The 19926-nt window shown below is 48.8% G+C and overlaps 1 protein-coding gene across 14 annotated transcripts in view; it reads right to left on the bottom strand.

The window, feature by feature from the left end:
- Nucleotides 1-19926, bottom strand: part of TRERF1 (transcriptional regulating factor 1) — a 204146-nt gene that overhangs the window by 25248 nt on the left and 158972 nt on the right. For 10 of the 14 annotated variants that reach the window (XM_070456432.1, XM_070456433.1, XM_070456430.1 and 7 more), the window contains 8 exons: nucleotides 10601-12260; nucleotides 9184-9230; nucleotides 8142-8292; nucleotides 6765-7076; nucleotides 3007-3394; nucleotides 1868-1934; nucleotides 480-619; nucleotides 252-355 (listed from right to left, as the gene is read on the bottom strand). In XM_070456432.1, the coding sequence (XP_070312533.1) occupies nucleotides 252-355; nucleotides 480-619; nucleotides 1868-1934; nucleotides 3007-3394; nucleotides 6765-7076; nucleotides 8142-8292; nucleotides 9184-9230; nucleotides 10601-12010 (2619 nt within the window). In that variant the 5' untranslated portion in view covers nucleotides 12011-12260. The remainder of the gene's footprint in view (nucleotides 1-251; nucleotides 356-479; nucleotides 620-1867; nucleotides 1935-3006; nucleotides 3395-6764; nucleotides 7077-8141; nucleotides 8293-9183; nucleotides 9231-10600; nucleotides 12261-19926) is intronic. The other 4 variants (XM_070456438.1, XM_020884304.2, XM_070456439.1 and 1 more) reach the window with 2 other exon arrangements.

Here is a 19926-nt window from a genome sequence, read left to right as displayed (position 1 = left end):
AGACAGATGTTCAAATCATTATCACTGAGGAACAGATGTGTACACAGAAGTTCAACTGGAGGTATTCTTGTAGGCTTTCAAATCCTGACCTACTCACTGAGATAAGGAATGTGGAAGGATACACTGACTGGTCATCATCTTATGAGTTGGTAACATGGGACGTGAGACAACACAGGAACTTGGGGAAATACTTTTCAGAATTTCCACATGAAGAGTATGAACTGGGAAGCCTCCTTTTCAAGGTTCCTTACCATCACATCACCTTTGGCCTCAAAGAGAGAGTGCAAAGCAAATTCAGAATTGGTCCCTCCACCTGGCAACGCACTTGAACAGCATAAATTCAGGAGATTCTCCACTGTTGGGAACAAAGACAAGGCACTGCATCAGAGAGAGCTCAGTGTCACAGAATGATCCTAGAGCCAGAGGCCCCCGGGAGAAATCCAGCCCTTCCTGCCCAGTTCTTCCCAGGCTGTCAATACCTCTTTGCTGGAGGTCATGGTTTTCCAGCTCTGGCCAGGGCTTCCATACGAGTGTGGCCCTGTGTGTGTCCTTGGCCAGGGCAGAGACATCCTGGAGTTCTGGGATTTCCGCTTGGAATCGCAAGCCAATGTTGATGCGTCTTTAAATCACAAGAAGAAAAACAGGAGTGTGGTCTTCAATTTGAGACCAAAGGTAACTGTCAGAGACTCAAAAATGAAGGAAACCAGTTCCTTCTGCAAGAAGAATGCAGGGACATTTCCTCGCAGTGTGATCTGAAGATTCCAGGCATGACATTTTCACTTGGATAAAGAACAGCTTGAAGATTGGGGAGAGATGCCACAGGAAGCAAGGGAGAAGCCTGGCTGGGGATTCTTAGCTCCCTAGAGCTAGGGAGAGGCTTCCCTGTGGCTCAGCTAGTAAAGAATTCACCTGCAATGCAGGAGACCTGGGTTCGATCCTTGGGTTGGAAAGATCCCCTGGAGAAGGGAAAGGCTACCCACTCCAGTATTCTGGCCTGGAGATTTCCATGGACTATACAGTCCATGGGGTCACAAAGAGTCGGACACCACTGAGCAACTTTCACTTTCCCAGCTGGAAGAGGGAGGGTGCTAATGCCAACGGGACAGCTGCCCAGAGGATGGCCAAAGGTACCACTTGACCCAATGAAACAAATACAAAGTACTTATTTTATTTTTATCCTTTCAGGCCACTTTCACATAAATGATCCCATCTGAACCCCACAAAGGCCTGTGAGGTAAGCAAATCAGTGATAAGTATTCCTACTTAATAGATGAGTTAACTAAACTCTACAAAGATTAACTTGATCAAGATCAAATAATAAAATGGTGCTGGAACCAGGTTTCCTGATTCCTGACTCAATCTACTCACCACTCTACCATCTGGCCTCTTTTACATTTATCCATGAAAAGAAAAAAAATTTTTTTTTTCTTTTCAATTATACCCTCCAATTCAAATATTCAACAAGCCCATTTGGAGGCCCAGCCAAGAATCTTAGGGAGGGGGTAAAGGAGCAGGGTGCTGGGTGGAACCTCCTAGGGAGCTAGGTACCCTGAGAGAGATGTCACTGCAGACGTGAAGGCCTGTGGCCCCCAACTAAACTGGCTCATGGAGCTGGAGATGGGGACACTAAGGTTCTCCAAATACGAGGCTCCACATTTTTAAGGCCTTTAGTCTGTAGAAAAGGCCTTGAAATACTGGAAATTATAGGGTAACCATCATACTTGAGAAATACATGATCCTACAATTTCCACAACTTCTTGCCCAATGGCCACTCGGTCCCCAGAAGTACTAGCTATACTTCTTAGAGCTCCCCCTCCCTTTTCTAGGTTGAGGCTTCTGTTCTAAAGAATAATTGGCTCTTCCTTACGGTTCGACATCAACAGTCTGCTCTCCAGGCCCCGGGGTGACCGTCAGGTTGCTGCCATCGATGCTGTCTGAAGCACAAAAGTCAGAGGTCACTGGTCAGCAGAGAAGGTACAGAAGAAACTAAACGAAACAAGCAGTTACCTGAACAGTAATGGTGGGGCCCCTCTCCTACCCAAACCATGCAGGAGTTACCCCAGCAGTCTCTGAGGAGTTGGAGTGTGGCAACGTGGCTTAGGGTTTCCCCATTTCTTAACACCTGGCTTCCCTGGTGGCTCAAAGGGTAAAGAATCTGCCTGCCACGCAGGAGGCCTGGGTTTGATCCCTGGGTTGGACGGTTCCCTGGATAAGGGAATGGATACCCACTCCAGTATTCTTGCCTGGAGAATCTCATGGACAGAAGAGCCTGGCAGACCACAGTCCATGAGGTCACGGCAGAGTCAGACACAACTGAAGCAACTTAGCAGGCACACACACACACTTCTCAGAGTAAGGGGAGGTCAGCTATCTCTCTGGTCTACTACTCTTTTCTCTTTTAAGTTTTTTTTTTTTTTTTGTCTGCACTGTGCAACTTTCAGGATCCCAGTCCCCAGGCCAGGAGTCACACTTGGGCCCTTGGGAAGTGAAAGCCCCAGGAGTCCCAACCAATGCACTGCCAGGGAATTCCCCTATTAAGCTTTCTTATTCTATGACATTCCTCTTGCTCTAGAAAGAGATCCTGCTGCAGGCCTTGATCTTTACACCGCGTGCTAAAATGTGGAGGTGTGGTCTTGCAGCTAATCCTATTTGTACGTGTACTTAGCACAGTTACTTTGGGTGTCTTAACACGATTCTCCACGGCGCACTTCGACTGTTTTTTTTTTTTTTTTCCTCTCTCATCCCAGTGAAACCCTAATGAGCTTTATGCGTTGGTCTTCTTGGCATGACTGTGATTCCCTTGAGGGTAAGTATTCTAAGAATTCCTAGCACGCAGCACACGGTCTGAGGCACCTCAGAGGTCTGTGGGCCACCTCAGAGGTCTGTGAGGTGAATGAGACAAGGACAGAAGGGGAGGCTTCTCAGGGCAGCAGCACCCACAGCCGGGGTGCCCCCCCACCCCCCCGGCCCCCGGGGTGGCGGCGGCGGGGTTGGGGGGCGACTCACTGGAGCGGCAGAGCAGCACGCGCGGCGTAGGCGTCAGGGGCGTGAGGGGCAGCTGCGGGTGGGCGCCGGGGCCGTGGCCGGCGATGAGCACATTGCTGAAGAGCCCCGAGCCCTGGCGCACCGGGCTGAGCATGGGCGGGGGCGTGTAGGGGGGCAGCTCGTGGGCGGGGTCCAGGAGCAGGTGGTCGCCCAGCACCCGCGGGGAGCGCAGTTGGCTCTGGTACAGGGTGGCGCCCGAGTGCGAGGCGGCGAGGTTGGGTGTGTAGGAGGGCGGTGGCGGGATGAAGAGCGGCTCCGGCCGGTGCCGGAACTTCTTCTTCTCCGATGGCGCGCTCCTGAGGGCTTCCTCGGCTTTGGCCGCGCCTGGCTGGTGCTTCTTGGGAATTTCCTACGACGGGAAGAACGATCCGATTCAAATACTGGGGCTTTTCCCTCAGGCCCTTGCCACAGGTTGAGGGGAGGGGGGAAATCTGCGTTCTAACGGGAACACGCCCCCCCTCCCCCGCCCCGGTCTGACCCCAGCATCCTCTGCCTTGAGAAACGGTCACAGCCATCTCCGACAAGGCGAGATCTGGTGGCTTGGTTAAGGGAGCCGACTTTGGTTTGGGAGGAAATCCCTCATGTCTGGAGACGGACTGCGGGGGAGTGGGGGTGGTAGGAACAGTGGGTGGGCAAGAAAGAATAAATTCACATTCTTTACTGCTTATCACCGCATTCCCATCTGCTGAGTGGACTCCAGCTGAGTGGGCCCTTTAATTCCCCATGGGCTCCCCAGGGACGGACCTCGGGGACAGATAACACATGTTCTAAGAAGGGGACAGAATCGTCTATTCAGGGAAGCTGGCAGAGGCTGTGGGGCAGGAAGACGGGGGGTCAGGCCTCAGCCAAGGCTCCCAGGGCCAGTGACCCACACACTGGGCTCCCCCTTGGAGGTAACTGTCAGGGTGGAGGAGAGCTGCCAGCTGGGATCTCTGAGGCCCCCCCCCTCCTGTGCTCTCCCAGAAGTGGATCCGGTGACCCTTCCCCCTCACCACCCTTCACTGTTGACCCCAACACTGGTGGCTCTCCTCTGTGGCAAACCCTTCTCCTAGGTTGGTTTCCTGTCAGCGGGATTAGTTTATTTTATTCCAGCAGAACCAAGCATCTTCTGGAAGGAAGATTTGCCACATGGAAACAGATATACTAATAAGTAAACATATGCATGGAAGGAGATAAAGCAGGGCATGCCAAAGCCAAACACAAACAGACTTGGTGTGTGCCAGCATCAGCTCAGAAAACCCAGAGCTGGGTGAGGCCGGAGAGACAGTGGTGTGGTTGGAGGGGTGGGGGCGGGGGTGCAGAGGGGATACCTGCAGGGAAGTTCTGGGCAGTCTGTGGTCCCCTCCCAGGCCCTGCAGGCCAGTGCCTGCCACAGTTGTGGCCCTGGCAATCCGGGTATCCACCTTGGTGCCTCAGTAGGAGGCAGCAGGGGGTGATGGGAAGAGTTGGCCATGGTCATGTGACCTGCCCCAGTCACCCCTCAGCTCTGGGCTCCTCTCCCTCTAACTAACCCTGCTGAAGACAGTTCTGCTGCCTTCAGCACTTCAGGCTGCCCCTCCTTGATTCCCCCTTAGTTTCTGGGGTGCCATTCCAGCCCCTAACAGGGGAGTTTAGGGAAGCAGAGAGGTGGGAAAAGAAGGGGCAGAGAGGTTCATCCCCAGGGCCACAGAGCCTGCTTCCTTTCCCCACCAGAGGGCTCCTTGCTGCTTGAGGCTGAGATGGAGAGAGGGCTGAGGAATGGGGAAAGGATGCCTGTGTCCCCCAACTAGGGGAGCAATCCTGATGCTTTACACCCAGTTCCTGGGTGACTGATGAGGTCAACTGAGGACCCTGCCTGTCTTCAACACTGCACCGGAATCCAGACCTCTGACCACAGACAGGGCCAGAGGTCCCTTTGTGGCCCTCTCTCCTTGAGCCTCTGGTTCAGTGACAACAGCTCTGAATCGGAACTTTCTAATCCTCCAGGCAAGGCTCTGAGACTGTGGGCCAGGGAAGGCCCCCAGGTCAGACCTGGATATCACCTGGGAGGAAGCATTTACAGAGTTCCAGCTAAGCAGGGCCAAGTGCTGAGAGGTTTTAAAAGCTCCCCAGAGAGGTGACAGCCACTGAGGAGGCCTACTCCCTTCCCCCTGAGGTCATGGGAGAAACCATGGTTCTGAGAAGGGAAGGGTCTCAGTTGTTTGCACCCCAACTGGCTAGGAGCATAGTGGGAATTAAAACCCAGGGCTCCTCCCTGCACATTTTCATCTCTTAATATATTAAGTGTCAGGACCTTGCTCACATGTAATCAGTCCTACTTCATGCTTCGGCTTATCTCCTCACAGTATCTTTCTCACCCTTCCCACAAAACCAAGTTCATCTCTGCCTTCAAAACTCTGTCTAGAACTCTCCTCATGACGGTCTTCTAACACCAAATGTCCCTTGCCTCGTCTTAGTCCCTAACGACCTTAGTTCCTGGGGTATATTCCCCACCAGCCCCACGCAGAGCAGTGCTGAGGGCCTTGGTGTCTCTGTTCTGAGTTGGGGCAGACCTGCTGCCTGGAGCTCTGACCCGTGTGTCACTAAAAACCTGACTTTCTCTAGCTTCAGGCTGAAAGTTTCCAAAGGGTAGAAACAGTGTCTCTCCCACCAAATCAGGCACTTCCCTGGGCAAAGAGGGGGCCTGGCCGTGTGGTTTCATCTCTCTGCCTGTTGTTGGCCCACAGGACCTGCCAACTGATGGGAATCCTCACCTCCAGAAGTTCTCCATCTGTCTTTCCTCTTCTGAGCCTTGATATTATGGAGAGAACCAAAAAGGCTCTTTCAGGACTTTTCTAGTTCTCTTCATTATTCTCCCTATCCTTCTCCTGGCCGAGCCCCACCTTTATGCCTCCTGGAATTCCTGTGGCCACTTATTCTGTGAGAACAAGTATGACCCAGCACAGCACTTTGTGGGGAGGGGACAAGTCTGATGTAATGAACCATAGGGGTTCCAGACTCCACAGGGGTTGGGGGCAGGCGGGGGCGGGGGGGGGGGGGGGGAGGAAGGGCGAGGGAAGGAAGGGGAGAGGGAAGGAGACAGAGTGAGATCTCTGTCCCAGAGCCAGGCTAAGCAGCTTGGATGAAGCACTTGGAAGCTGAGAAAGAAGGACAGTAAGAAACACAAATCTCTTTGCTTTCTTGAGATTGGGGGTGGGTGTCTCAGTGGAATTACTTTGGGAACCTCAATGAATCAGGTCCTCCAAGAGTATTTAATTATGCAGAGGTGATATTGAAAATATTAAGCATCTGCTAAGGCTGACAATAAGCTTGGATGCCTGGAGGACCTGCCGTGCCAGGGGGTTACGCGTCTGGTGGATGGATCCCGGGAGGTCTGAAGATCCTGGGGGAGGGACCAGGGAGGTCCCTGGGCAGTAGCTCTTTGTGATCCGGAACAGTACGTCCATATTTTAATCACTGTGATCATCAGCTGAGTTATCACCTCTGTTTTTAATCCAGGAACATTTTCGGGTCTCTCAGAATCTAATCTGGAACGTGAGCCTGGTAGAGTACTAGGCGTTTACTGGGTAGCAGGTAGATTGGACACAGATGGGAATTCCCAGGGTGGTCACAGGGGCTCAGACCCAAGGGGCCATGCCACGTATGAGCTCCGGCCGGCGGCCCGGGCAGATCTGTCCCCTTCTCCAAGAAAGCAAAGGGATGTCCCCACCCCAGGCAGGTGGGGCGGAGCAGCAACTCACAGCAGGCGGGTTGGGGGTAGCCCCGTGGGGCGAGTGTGGGGGAGAGAGGGTCATCCTCACGAGCACGGGCATCTCGTCGTCCGACATCGAGCTGGCTGGCTTGTCTCTGGCCGAGGGGGCGGCAGCGACGCTGTTGGCGAAGCCCTGAGAGCTGGGCTTGGGCGGGAGAAGCTTGACAGGGACAGACACGGGCATGACCATAGGCGTGAGGCTTTCCGCCTCGGGAGGGAGCTGAGGTGGCGGCGGCGGAGGCGGAGGCGGCAGTGGCGGCTGGGGCTGAGGCGGAGGCGCCGGGGCCTTCTCTCCTTCCTCCTACACAGACAATAAAGGCTTTGATCCTGGGCTCAGAGCAGCTCCCACAGTGGGGCATGCAACTTCGCTCTTCCTGCAAGGCTCCTGGACATCACGCGTGGGTGACAGAGAACCGCCTCAGGGTGGTTTCCTTCCTGCCACCCTGAGTCCCTCGGCTCCAGTGACGCCCATGGGCAGTGGACAAGACACTCTATTTTCTACATTTAAAAAATCCTGACCACTTGTATATTCAGACAGACAGTGAAGAAAAATTATTGTGTGGTTGTCATTGCTTTTCATGAAAAGGATCTGGATTTAGAATCAGGCAAAAAAAAAAAAAAGAAGGAAAAACCCCACATAAGCTCTCATGTAGAACCTTTTAATTCTCTGGGCTGCAGTTGCCTTATCTGTCAAATGGAAGACAAAGATCTTTTAACTGGCACCGTCAAGAAACGGAGTGACCTGGATCACATCAAAGTTTTCGGTGAATAGCGAGTTAATCTCATAGACTTAAAATCAAGATGCACAATATGCAAAGAATCAAGAAAATTCTTTTGAGTTTTAACCTAACTCTAAAACTGCGTGGATAGTCCACCACAAGCATATCCTGCCTGCATAATCCTGAGAGCATTTAAAGGTCTCTAGATGCCAGAGTCTAACACTGGTGCCCCAGTGAATAGAAAATGCTGGCTGGGAACCTGGTGGTCACACTAGATCTCCCTGGCCACTGACGAATGATTTGGAAGGCCTAAGGGACCCTGGTCTTGAGTGCATCATGCAGCAGAAGTTAAAAACAATATTGCATCTCCATGTTTTCTTTGCTGTCTTCTCCAGGATGTAGAGAGGCTGGGATCCCCTAAAAGGACTTCTACCACCTCAGTTCTAGAATTTTGTCCATGGTGCCAGTGGAAGTGGGGACTGTGTGACCTGGCTGGCTCCCAGCGTCAAAGCTTGAGCACTTCCGTTGGGAAAGGACCACGCCTCTCCAGGTCCCCCGGGTGGGGCTCATATTACTCCATCTGCTGGCAGCAAAGCAAAGCAAGCAGCACATGGCCTGGGAAGCATAGGAGGTGCATTCCTGCTCACCTGTTTGAGGCTGGGGGAGGCCCTCATCCCCCCATGGGACCGCATGTGGCCATTCAGGGCGGGCAGGCTCTTGAACTCCTTCAGGCAGATGGAGCATGTCAGCTTGTTCTTGGCATCAAACTGCTCCCCAAACACTCCTTTGGGTTGGCCGCTGCTCAAGGGTAGGGCCAAGTGGAGAGGACACGCACATCAACAAAGGGAAACAATGACTCATCACAAGGCCACACAACCCACGATGAACCCGTTTCATTCACCCAAAGCTCCCACGGCCATGGCCCCTCGCTAATTCCCTTCGGAGAACTGAGCCCAATTTGCAGATGGAAAACAGAGGCTCAAAAGTAGGAAAGGGTATGCTTAAGATCATGCAAAAGGGGAACCAAACATCTTTCTTCATCCCAGGCCTTCACGTGCTGGTTTCTTCCCCCCACCTCTGGCTTACTACCCTTCTAGAAACAGGGTGCTTGGGTCCTCCTCTTCTAGAAGCCTTCCCTTAGAGATATGAGTCTCAGTCCTCTGATTAAGTCTTCAGATTACACATCTTAGTTTGTCAGGTTCTGGCTAACTCCGGCTTTAATGATTTACCACACCCATGAGGGGAGGAAGTAAGACTGTACTATTTCACTATGGCATCCTCAAAGCTTAGCTCTATGTCTGGCACACAGTAGGTACTCAATAAACACTCACTGAATGGATAAGAGGGCAGAACATGGGCTTTGGAGTCTATGCCAGCACCCCTACTTTCTCGATGTGCAAATTTAAGCTCTCTGAGACTCAGCTTTCTCATTTGTAAAATAATAATGATAATAACAGTTAATAGTGGTTGAGTCCTTACTACATGCTAGGCACATGGTAATCATACCCACCCTCACTGAGTTACTTTTATTAGACATGATATGGAGTAATAGTAAGTGGCTCAACCACAACAGCTATTATTATTCTTATAAATTTCTTTGAGGAACTGACTTTGGATTTGGAAATGAATCATGAGACAATCCAGGAAAACCTCCCAGTCTCCCCCCATGCCAACAAGCATCCATCCTACCTTGACTCAGGAGACCCTGGCTGGGCTCGGCCATCAGGTAGGTGCATCTAATTTTGAGCAATGCAGGACACCAGAAGAAAGAAGAGAAGAAAAAAAAAAGCATGTTTCTGACGGGAGGGGTCCTTGAGCAGTGGGAACACCAGGGCCTGCCCTTCTAGGATTCTTCCCTCTCTCTGCCTCATGCTGACCGGGCTCATAGCCACTCATGCCCTTGGCCTTCCACACCTGAAACTTCCAGTCTTCTTTCCCCTGAGGCTCATGGGCTTGGGGCCACACCCCTGAGGATGCCCCGCCAGCCACAAGCCCACTGGGACTCAATCCCTCACCTCCCTTCCTGTTCTCCCTGTCTACCCCTCTGTGCACGGGCAGACTCCATTCCCAAGAGAGACATAGACGGAGAGCTGGATGATACGGCCTCACAGAAGGAGACCTCCTCCTGGGATTCTTTTTAGCCTGGGCCATGTCATCTTATTCGTGTATTCACAAAGGCTCTCAGTTACTACTGGCCTGAGTCCTAAACAAAACAGGGTCAAAGGGAATTCATCTCTGGTCTTCAACCTTCATCAGAGCCCTCTCTTCATCTACCCTGGTCTTATTTAAGGTACTCTCCTGCCCTGAATCTGTTGACACTTGAGTGTAGCACTTGGAACATGCCAAAACATGAACGGTGCCCAGCATATATTAGGCAGTTTTATGATCAAATATATTTGGGAAACAATTAAGAGTTAATACCTGTCACCCGCAGGCTGAATCTGACCTGCAGACATGGTCTGCTTGGCTGGACTGTTTTTAAAAACCCTGACTATGGATATCTTTAGCTGGGGCATAGGCCCTCCAGTCCACACAATCCATACCAGACCATTCTGCTTATTGACTTTACCTGCCTGGATCCTGTGGGCAGCTAAGGTTTTCACCAGTGCAACTACATGAGGTATCCCCTGATACTAATTTCTCCCATGAACCCACTCCCCTCCCCCGAGCAATGTCCACTAAACATTCTATGGAACTCCTATTCTCAGCAATAGACTTTGAGAAATGCTGTCATAATATGGTCTCCCTCCCCAGAAGGGAACAATTTCATAGGAAGTCCCCTAAGGATACAGACCTAAGGGGGACAAGACATCCCCACTGTGTGGTCCCTGGGTACCTGATGAGGCCTTGACCATGACATGCATCATTGGGGACCTGATATATATATTTTGGCCACCTCTTTAGTGAGATTATAAGCTCTACGGGCAAAAGACTGAGTCACAATTGATTTCGTATTCCACAGTGTCTGGTTAATGTTTGTGGAATAAAGAAAGAACGAAAGTGTCGGAGGGGTTTGGAGGATGGGACTAGGCACTGCATTGGACTCAGCTCTGGCTGGCGCATGCGCACCCTGAGATCCCGGGATTAATGTCCACTCTGAGGATACCTGGGGCCACACGGCACTGGGAGACAGCTGCTGGTGCTGAGACCCCATGTTGTTGAGGTGGATGCTGCCGGGGGACAGGAGCGGCCGGTGCGGGAGGGCACTGCTGGCCCGGTTCAGGTCGGAGCTGGCCGCGTCTCCCATTCCTGTATCTGGAGGCCCCAGGTCCCCGTGGGAGCTCAGCATGGCCTGGGCCTGCCTGTCGCCTGGATAAGTCTTGGGCTGACCGTCCTCAGGCTGCTGGTGCTGAGGCAGGTGGCTCTGCTGGTACACGGGGTGGCCGTAGGGCTGCTGGGGCTCCTGGTAGTAGTACTGGGGCACGGAGCCCAGCTGAATCAGCTGGACTGCGTGCGCCTGCTCCGGGGTGTATTGGTGGGGGTCCCTGTGATAAGAAGGGGGCTGCAGGTGCATCTGGGGCTGCTGCGGCTCTGGCAAAGGCTGTATCATGGGTGGGGACTGGTAATACTGAGGTATCTGCATTGAACCCTGCCGCGGCTGCGGCTGGGGCTGGGGCTGTGGCGGGCGAATCTGCTGTTGTGGCGGTGGCTGCATTTCTTGCATGGACACCCGCTGCTGCCCAGCATGTGGCTGTTGTTGCGGCGGGTAATACTGATGCGGCTGCAGCTGCTGCATATGCTGGGATAGCATCTGGGGGGCCTGCAGCGACTGTCCTCCCTGCACCGGCATCTGGGCCAGCGGCTGCTGGTAGTCGTAATACAGGTGCCCTTGGCTCGGGTGCTGCCCGACCTGGAGAGCCGGTTTGGATAGCCCACCGGTGAAACCAGGGTGAGGCTGCTGGGACGCCTGCTGGTAGCGGGACGGGAGAGCCGGTGCTGGGGCCTCCATGGGCTTCTGGGACAGCAACTGGCGGAGGGCGCTGTCGGGTGCTCCATCCATCACTGCCGACTGGGTGTGCAGCACCTGGGCCATATTGTTGACCTGAATTCGCAGGTTTTGGTTGGCAAACACCTGGGTGAAAGAGTCTAGCTTGTGCAGGACACCGCTGGTAAGCTTCTGGGTCCGGATCTCGCTGGCCTGCGAGTAGGTGTACTGGTAGCCATCAGTGGGCTCCGCCTGGGTTGGCGCCCCCCACATCATGTTCGAGTTGGTCAGGTTGCCACGTAGCTGGACGTGGTTTCCAGGCCCTGCGTGGCCTCCCCACCCTCCCTGCCTCGAGGTATCCACTTGGCCAAGGTTTTTGGAGCCAACAGCCAAGCCTAGACCATCCCGAGTGTCTTGAGGGAAGTGGGGGGAGATGGGTGATGCTTGAGGGGCATCCATTCCAGCCCCGGGCACTGTATTCCCATAGTTGTGGTTCAGCCCGCCGTGGACGCCAAGTGGTGGCTGTTGATAGAAAAGGTTCTCACCACCGTGGGCCACGTGGTTGGTCTTGTACAGCTGCTGGTCCCCCATGGTGCCTGCCCTGGTTGTGACCACAAAACCATACAAAAAGGTCAATGACACAAACCCAAAAGGACTGAAACCCTGAGAAGCAGAGAGAAAGCGTCCACGCTACTCCACGGCTGACATGTCCGTGACCGTGGCTGCAGCCAGGTGTTCCCGTTGGCCTCTACCACGCATGTGCAGAGCGAGGGGTTTTACATCCTCACCCGGGCGAAGGGACGGACCAAATGCCACCGTGGTGAAGAGATGCTGCTCACACCTGCAAGACAAGTTGCAAAGGACAGGAAAGGACTTACTTGGATGTTTTGCAATGAGCAACTGTATCTACCACGACTCTTAGAGAAATAAACACAAAACGGGAGCCTGGATTAGAAATAGCCAGTTTCATACACGCCACACCTTTACACTGATTCCACAGATCTTGACCCTCACATGAGATGTAAACTCTCTTACTTTCAAGCCATTGCTCAACGGCTCATTAGCTCATCGATTCGTTAATTCATTGTTTTGCTCACTGATTAATTCATCTGTTCTTCTGGGACACTGCTATTGAAAGCCCAGCAATACTGTAGGGCCTAAAAGGATATGAAGAAGTTTAAAACACTCATAACTCAATTCATCTGGTCAAGAAACACTTATTAGACACAGACATTTACTAAGTGGAAGACACAATGCTTAAGGGAATGATTAAGACATGGGCCAGATCTCAAGGAGCTTACAGTGGAAAAAGCAGTTGGTCCATGAATAACTACAGTATGAGGAGGAAAAGAGACGCATATAATAGAAAGGGAAAAATAACAGATATGGAACTCATAGGCTGGAGGGTATATTTCTAGCAGAAGAACAGTTTCAAAGAAGAGCAGTGCATGTCAGTACACAGCTACTTGATTCTTTGGTATCCCTGCTCAAAGAAACATTCGTGCACAGTGCTGATCACCTGGCCAGAAGTCTATGATGTGCCTGGGCTCAATAAATAAATAAATAAGTAGATAAACAAATAGCCTGAGCCAATCAAGTTCCCTCTCTTAGAAACATGAACTAGGGGATTTCCTCAGTGGTCCAGTGGTTAAGAATCTGCCTGCCAATGCAGGGGACACGAGTTCGATCTCTGATCCAGGAAGAACCCACATGCCACAGAGCAACTGGGCCCCTGTGCCACAACTACTGAGGCCACACTCAGAACCCTGAAAGTGAGACACTCTAATAAATAAGTAGTAAATCTTATTTGCAAGCTGGGTGGTTTCCAATTCTTGTTTTTCATTAGGAAGGCCCAGTAGAAGTGATTAAAATACAATTGTCAGTGATAGATCACTATGTGATTTTTGGTACATAACTCAGAAGCAGATCAAGAACACTGAGCTGACACCACTTTAATAAAACTCCTATTTTTTATCTATTAGTTTATACGAATGAGGCTTTTCCATGTTTACATCTAGATAAATGAAAAATAGAAATATAATAGATGCCGGCCTGTGTCTCATATCTTATGCAACAAACAGTATTCTTCCATGGGCAGATTAAAAAAAAAACACACACAAAAAACAGAAGAAATTACCCAGCACCAGCAAGAGTCTACCTCTGGACCTGGGTGACAGCTGCATGGGTGGTGGTGCGCTTACTCTGTGATAACCTGAGTTGCTCACTCAGACTTCATCACATGTGTATATGTTGTACGTCAATAAAAAAATGACTTAGCCAAAGCGTGGGAACAACCTAAATGTCCATCAGCAGGTGAATGGATAAAGAAGATGTGGCACACACGCGCGCGCACACACACACACACACACACACACACAGGAATGCTACTCATCCACAGAAAAGAACAAACTAATGCCATTTGCAGCAACATGGATGCAACTCTAGATTGTCACACTGAGTGAAGTAAGTCAGAAGAGAAAAACAAATATCATATACCATCACTTATATGTGGACCTAAAATATAGCACAAATGAGCCTAACTACAAAAAAGAAACAGACTCACAGACATAGAGCTCAGACTTGTGTTTGCCAGGGGAGGCGGGTGGGGGAGGGACGCACTGGGAGTTTGGGGCTGGTAGATGTAAACTACCACACTGAGAATGGATAAACAACAAGGTCCTACTGTTTAGCACAGGGAACTATATCCAGCCTCCTGGGATAAACCATGATGGAAGAGAATGTTTAAAAAAGAATGTGTAAAACTGAGCCACTGTGCTGGACAGCGGAGATTAACACAACGCTGTAAATTAATTATACTTCAGACAAAAAAACCCCCCAACACCGCAAACAAAAAAGTGTGTTTACATGAAAAACAATCAAATGTTACTCTCTTTAAAAAGTCTCCAGCATCACCATCTAAGGTATATTTTCAATATGATTTTAATTTTTATGTGTATTATTTATCCAAATTAGAATATCCTTTATGCTGTCTTGATCAACTGCACACTTTTAATAATCATTATAATGATAACTCAAACAGGAAGAAAATTTTAGAACTTAGAACTTTATGATTTCAGGAAATTTTAAAAGTTTTAACTTCATATAAAACTGTTACAAAAAATTAGGATAGGGAAACAAATGATAGAGTTTTAGGGACAAAAAACATATTACATTAGGATAAAATTCCACAGGGGAAGTGAAACAGAAATAAAATTTCAGGACAAAAAGGAACACTGACTATTAATGAAGAACATATTCATACATTTTTTAAATGGATGATGTGGGTATCAAATACCATGGTGTTTAGATTCCACTGGATAAATTTAAAAGTGATGTCATAGTTTTACTTAAAAATATCAGTGTTTACAATGTACTGGAAATTGCATCTTCTGCAGACATATGATAAAAAATGTAGATGTAAACTTAAAAATGTGTGAGGGGGTATTTACAATATCCTTTTATGGGGGACTTTAAGCAGGAAGTTTTTGAAGATCCCCCCCGCCCCCAACTGGGAGCAAATCTAAGTTGGTCTCTGTCCCTTTCTGAATGAGAAGAGATGGAGATGGACAAATTCAGGGTGAGGCATTTGGTTTGGTGGAATGAAGGGTGGAACAAGGAAAGCAGTGGGGTGGGACAAAGGCTGGCTAAACATGGCTGGAGCAGACCCTGAAGATGAAGACTTGAGGACTCCCAGCGACCACTCCTTAAGAGGGTCTGACCTCCTGATCAGCTGCCTACTCCACACCCTCATTTCTAAATTCAAAGCAAACTCAACATCATCTCCCCCAAAATGGATGCTCCTCCAAAGCCCTCAGGACTTCCCTGATGGTCCAGTGGTTAAGACTCCATGCACCCAGTGACGGGGGCTCGGGTTTGATCTCTGGTCAGGGAACTAGATCCCACATTAAAAAAAAAAAAAAAAAAGATCCTGCAGGCCACAACTAAGACCCTTGAGTGTGTGCAGGCTAAGTAGCTTCAGTCATGTCTGACTCTGTGTGACCCTATGGATTCTAGCCTGCTAGAATCCTCTGTCCATGGGATTTTCCCAGCAAGAACACAAGAATCCTCTGTCCATGGCTAGCTCCTCTGTCCATGGGATTTTCCCAGCAAGAACACTGGAGTGGCTTGCCGTGCCCTCTTCCAGGGCATCTTCCCAACCCAGGGATTGAACTTGTGTTTCTTATGTCTCCCGAGTTAGCAGGTGGATTCTTTACCACTAGTGCCACCTAGGAAGCCTAACTAAGACCCAGCACAGCCTAAATAAATAAATATTTTAAGAAAACAAACCAAAACAAAGTCTCACCCTTGACTCTTGCTTCCCCCTTAACCAACCACCACGACCCATCAATTTACCACCTAGTATTTTCTGAACTTGACCCACTTTCCTCTGGTTCCACTACTAGCACCCTAGTCCAGGGCACTGTATTTATCTTCTGCACTATCCCCAAAGCATTCTGATTGGTCATCTCCCTGCTTTCAGTCATGTCCATTCCCCGCACAGCAGCAGCAGAATAAACTTTCCGAAATGTACTGTGATAACATCATCCCACTGTTTAAAACCTTTCCATGACATCTTTAGTACCATTCAGTTTAAAATAAAAATCATAATGGGGCTGACAGGGTTCCCCATGGTTTGTTCCCAGCCTCAGGATATAACCCTTTTCTCCTTGTTCTCCCCACCAACTCTGTGTCCACATTCCCAGTCACTCTGGTCTCCCAGAGTGATCATGTTCCACGAATCTGCCAAGCTGTCTCTTACAACAGGACCTTTGCACATACTGCCCCTCCCCAATTTGGAGAGCTTTCCCCTTCCCTTCTTCACCTCTTCATCCAGCCAAGTCCTGTGCATCCTTCAGTTCTCAGCCCAAACTATACTTTCTTAGAAAGTCTATCCTAACCTCAACTCCCAAGGCTACATCAGGGTCATTTCTTTTATGTTCTCACAAAACCATATCCTTTTCCTTCAGACCACTCTTCTCAGCCTGTAACTATATTTCCACCAGTGTAATTATTTGATTCATGGATCTTTCTCTTACCAGGGCAGGGACCATGTCTTTTTTTTTTTTCCTTGCCTATGATTCTATTCCCTAAATCTACCATAATTCCCAGTATATGGTAGGCCCTCTGATAAGAATTTCTTGATAGAGGGGTAATATTATTGAATGAGTGAATCAATAAATAGAAAAAAAATTAAGAGAACAATGATCAAGTGTCCTAGTGAACTGATATACAGGAAAAGTTATTCAGTGTAGGCTGAGCGAGTATTAAAATCCTCATAAAGAACAATTATATTTTACCTGGTCCTGATGGACAAATAGGGTTTACAGAGCTGAGAGGACCAGCAGGGGAATTCCACCTGTGGGAACATGCACAAAGGCAAAGAATCAGGTGCAGGGGTCCATGCTGAGGCTTCACATCCTTGTGAGGAACTCACTGATGATCAGGCTAAATTTGTATGGTCAGGGATAAATTGTGGGGGTCTTAAAATGATGTTCAGGGATGTCCCTGGTGGCCCCTGGGACACCAAGCTCCCAATGCAGGGGGCCCAGGTTTGATCCCTGGTTGGGGAACTGGATCCCACATGCCACAACTAAAGATTCTGCATGCACAATTAAGGATCCTGCATGCTGCAACTGGGACCCAGCACAGCCAAATAAATGGAAAAAAAAGTTATGTCCAGCAGTGTTATCCAGTGGGCATTAGCCCTGGTGATATCAGAATGTCCTGCTTGGCTTAAACCTCACCACGTAACCTTCCTTGAAAGCCTTGCACCACCGCACCTCCCCCAGGAAGAATTACTTACTGAAACTCACCAGCCTCTGACCATGATCAGACTCCATGTCTCTACATTATACACTGTGGGTGGAAGGGAAGCTAGATAATTTTATGTCTATTGACCTGTCTGCTCTTGTGTTCTCAGACTGCTGCGTACGAGGGATTACTTGGTGTTCTGAGCTACTGTATCCATTATTTGTGGATAACTTCAGAACTGGGAACGTCGTTTATTTATAAAGAACCCTAGAAAGCAGAAAACACTAGAAAGTCAGAGGCGGGGCTCCCACAGTGTTGTTCCCAGGCCAGCAGCATCAGCATCACTTGGGAACGGATTCTTTTTTTTTTCCTTTAAATTTGTTTTTTATTGACATATAGTTGAATTATAATGTTGCACTAATTACTACTATACATCAAAGTGACTCAGTTACATATATATATATATATGTATATATATATATGTATATATATATATACACAATATATATATATGTATATATATATATACACACACATTCTTTTTTCATATTCTTTTTCATTTTGGTTTATCACAGGGATTATAGATTATAGTTCCTACTGTGCCTTACAGTAGGACCTTGTCGTTTCTCCATTGTATATACACCAGTTCGGGTAAGTGCTGATTCTTGAGCTTCACCCAGACCCACTGAACGTGGAGGGTGGGGTGGGGCCCAGCAGTCTGTGCTTTTTTTAACAAACATTTCTTTTTGGCTATGTCGTGCGGCAGGCAGGATCCCAGTTCCCTGACCAGGGATCAAACCTGAGCCCCTCCACCCCCGACACTGGGAGCACAGATTACCAGCCACTGGGCTGCCAGGGAAGTCCTGGCAGTCGTGTTCTAATGAGCCCTCCTGTTCAATCTGATGCCCTCTCAAGTTGAAGGTTGTCTGTAACTTCAAGACCTAGAAGACTACATGTCTCACAGTAGTAGGCAATCAAAAATCACAGACTCTGTACAATGGCTCTAGGTTCATCCACCGCAGTTCAACTGATTCACATTTGTTCCTTCCTATGGCTAAGTAATATTCCATCATATATATGTACCAAAACTTCTTCATCCATTCATCTGTTGCTTCATTGCGAAGCGACACAAGCGACATCTAGGTTGCTTCCTTGTCCTGGCTATTGGTGGGAGGGAAGCTCTAGAGGGAGGGGATATATTTATATATATGCATATGTGTGTATGTACACACATATACAGTTATGACTGATTCACATTTTTGTAAGCAGAAACCAACACAACATTGTAAAGCAATTGTTCAGTTGCTAAGTCATGTCCGACTCTTCTGCAACCCCATGGACTGTAGAACGCCAGGCTCCTCTGTCCATGGGATTTTCCAGGCAAGAATACTGGAGTGGGTTACCGTTTCCTTATCCTCCAGTTAAAAAACTAACTTAAAAAAGTGAATACAGATATCACAAAATGGAAAAAAAAAAAAAAGAACCATATACTGAATGGAAGAGAGGAAAAAGGACTTCCCTAGGGAGATGTACTGAGGTAACAGCAAAACCATATGCTACTTATTTCATTAAGTTTATATATTTTTGACTAGATACTAAATTCACACGGTTCAAAATTCAAAAGGTATAAAAGAGCATACAAAAGAGTGAAAACAATCTCAAATAAATGCTTGAAAATGAAAAGTTAGAGCAAAGTTTTTATAAAGGGTGCTTCAGACAGTCAGTACCCCTCCAGACAATCACTCAGGTTTGTATATTCTAGAGACACCTTATGCTTGTACAAGAATGCTTGTACACACCCCCACCCCTACCCCCATATACATAGGCAGCAGCACACCAGGCCCACAGTTTAGCATCTGGTCAAATGTTTTTAAACAAAACACTTAAAACCTGGAAACTGTTCTTCTTGGTGGACTAGTCAATCCCACAGGACTGTTACAGTACTAACACAAGATTCAAGTCTTTATCACTTTGCTAATAAGGTAACTGCTTTTCTCATTATGTATAACACTTCTTATTGGGTAACTGGCACCTGGAACTTTTTCACTCACGAATGAATTAACAGAACAACTGCTTTCACATTTCTTTGGTCAAGTCCTTCCTTAGAACAAGACTCCAGGATTTTGGATTCAGCTCAACAAAAACACTGCCTGCTCAGAACCTGAGATGTTCGCTCTGATTCCTCTGAAGCATTAGAGTCAAACGACCTGCTTTGGTGTTATGCCCTCGTTGGCTGTCAAGTCCTTCTAAGGCAGGGACAGCATCCTCTCCATTTGGGTCCCCAGAGACTGGGACACAGCCGATGCTCGATAGACACTCCATGAGCTGCAATGTCAAGTCGGGCAAATGAGGCCTAAAGCACTTCACCCCCAGATTCCTATGCCTCTGACATGGACCGAGGGCCAGAATTTACTATTTTCCCAGGGTGCTAGAGTGCCAGAGTCATGGAATGCTGTGCATAGTAAGAAGGCTCTCCGGAGATGTTTTAGCACAGGGCTTTTCTGTACAGGGCCAGAGAGTAAATATTTTCAGCTTTGTGGGCCACACAATGTCTGTCACAGCTCTGCGGTTGCAGGGCGCAAGCAGCCATAAACCATATATAAATGTGTGGCTGTGTTCTAACACAATTTTATTTATGGACACTGAATTTTATATAATTTTCACATGTCAAGAAACAGTGTTCTTTTTTGGATTTTTCTTCAACGTGAAAAACCTTCTGGGCCCACAGGCTGTTCAAGGACAGGCAGGGGCTGGAT

Source organism: Odocoileus virginianus, chromosome 27 (genome assembly GCF_023699985.2).
Source record: "Odocoileus virginianus isolate 20LAN1187 ecotype Illinois chromosome 27, Ovbor_1.2, whole genome shotgun sequence".
NCBI lineage: Eukaryota > Metazoa > Chordata > Mammalia > Artiodactyla > Cervidae > Odocoileus > Odocoileus virginianus.
This window is presented reverse-complemented; position numbering and strand designations above follow the sequence as displayed.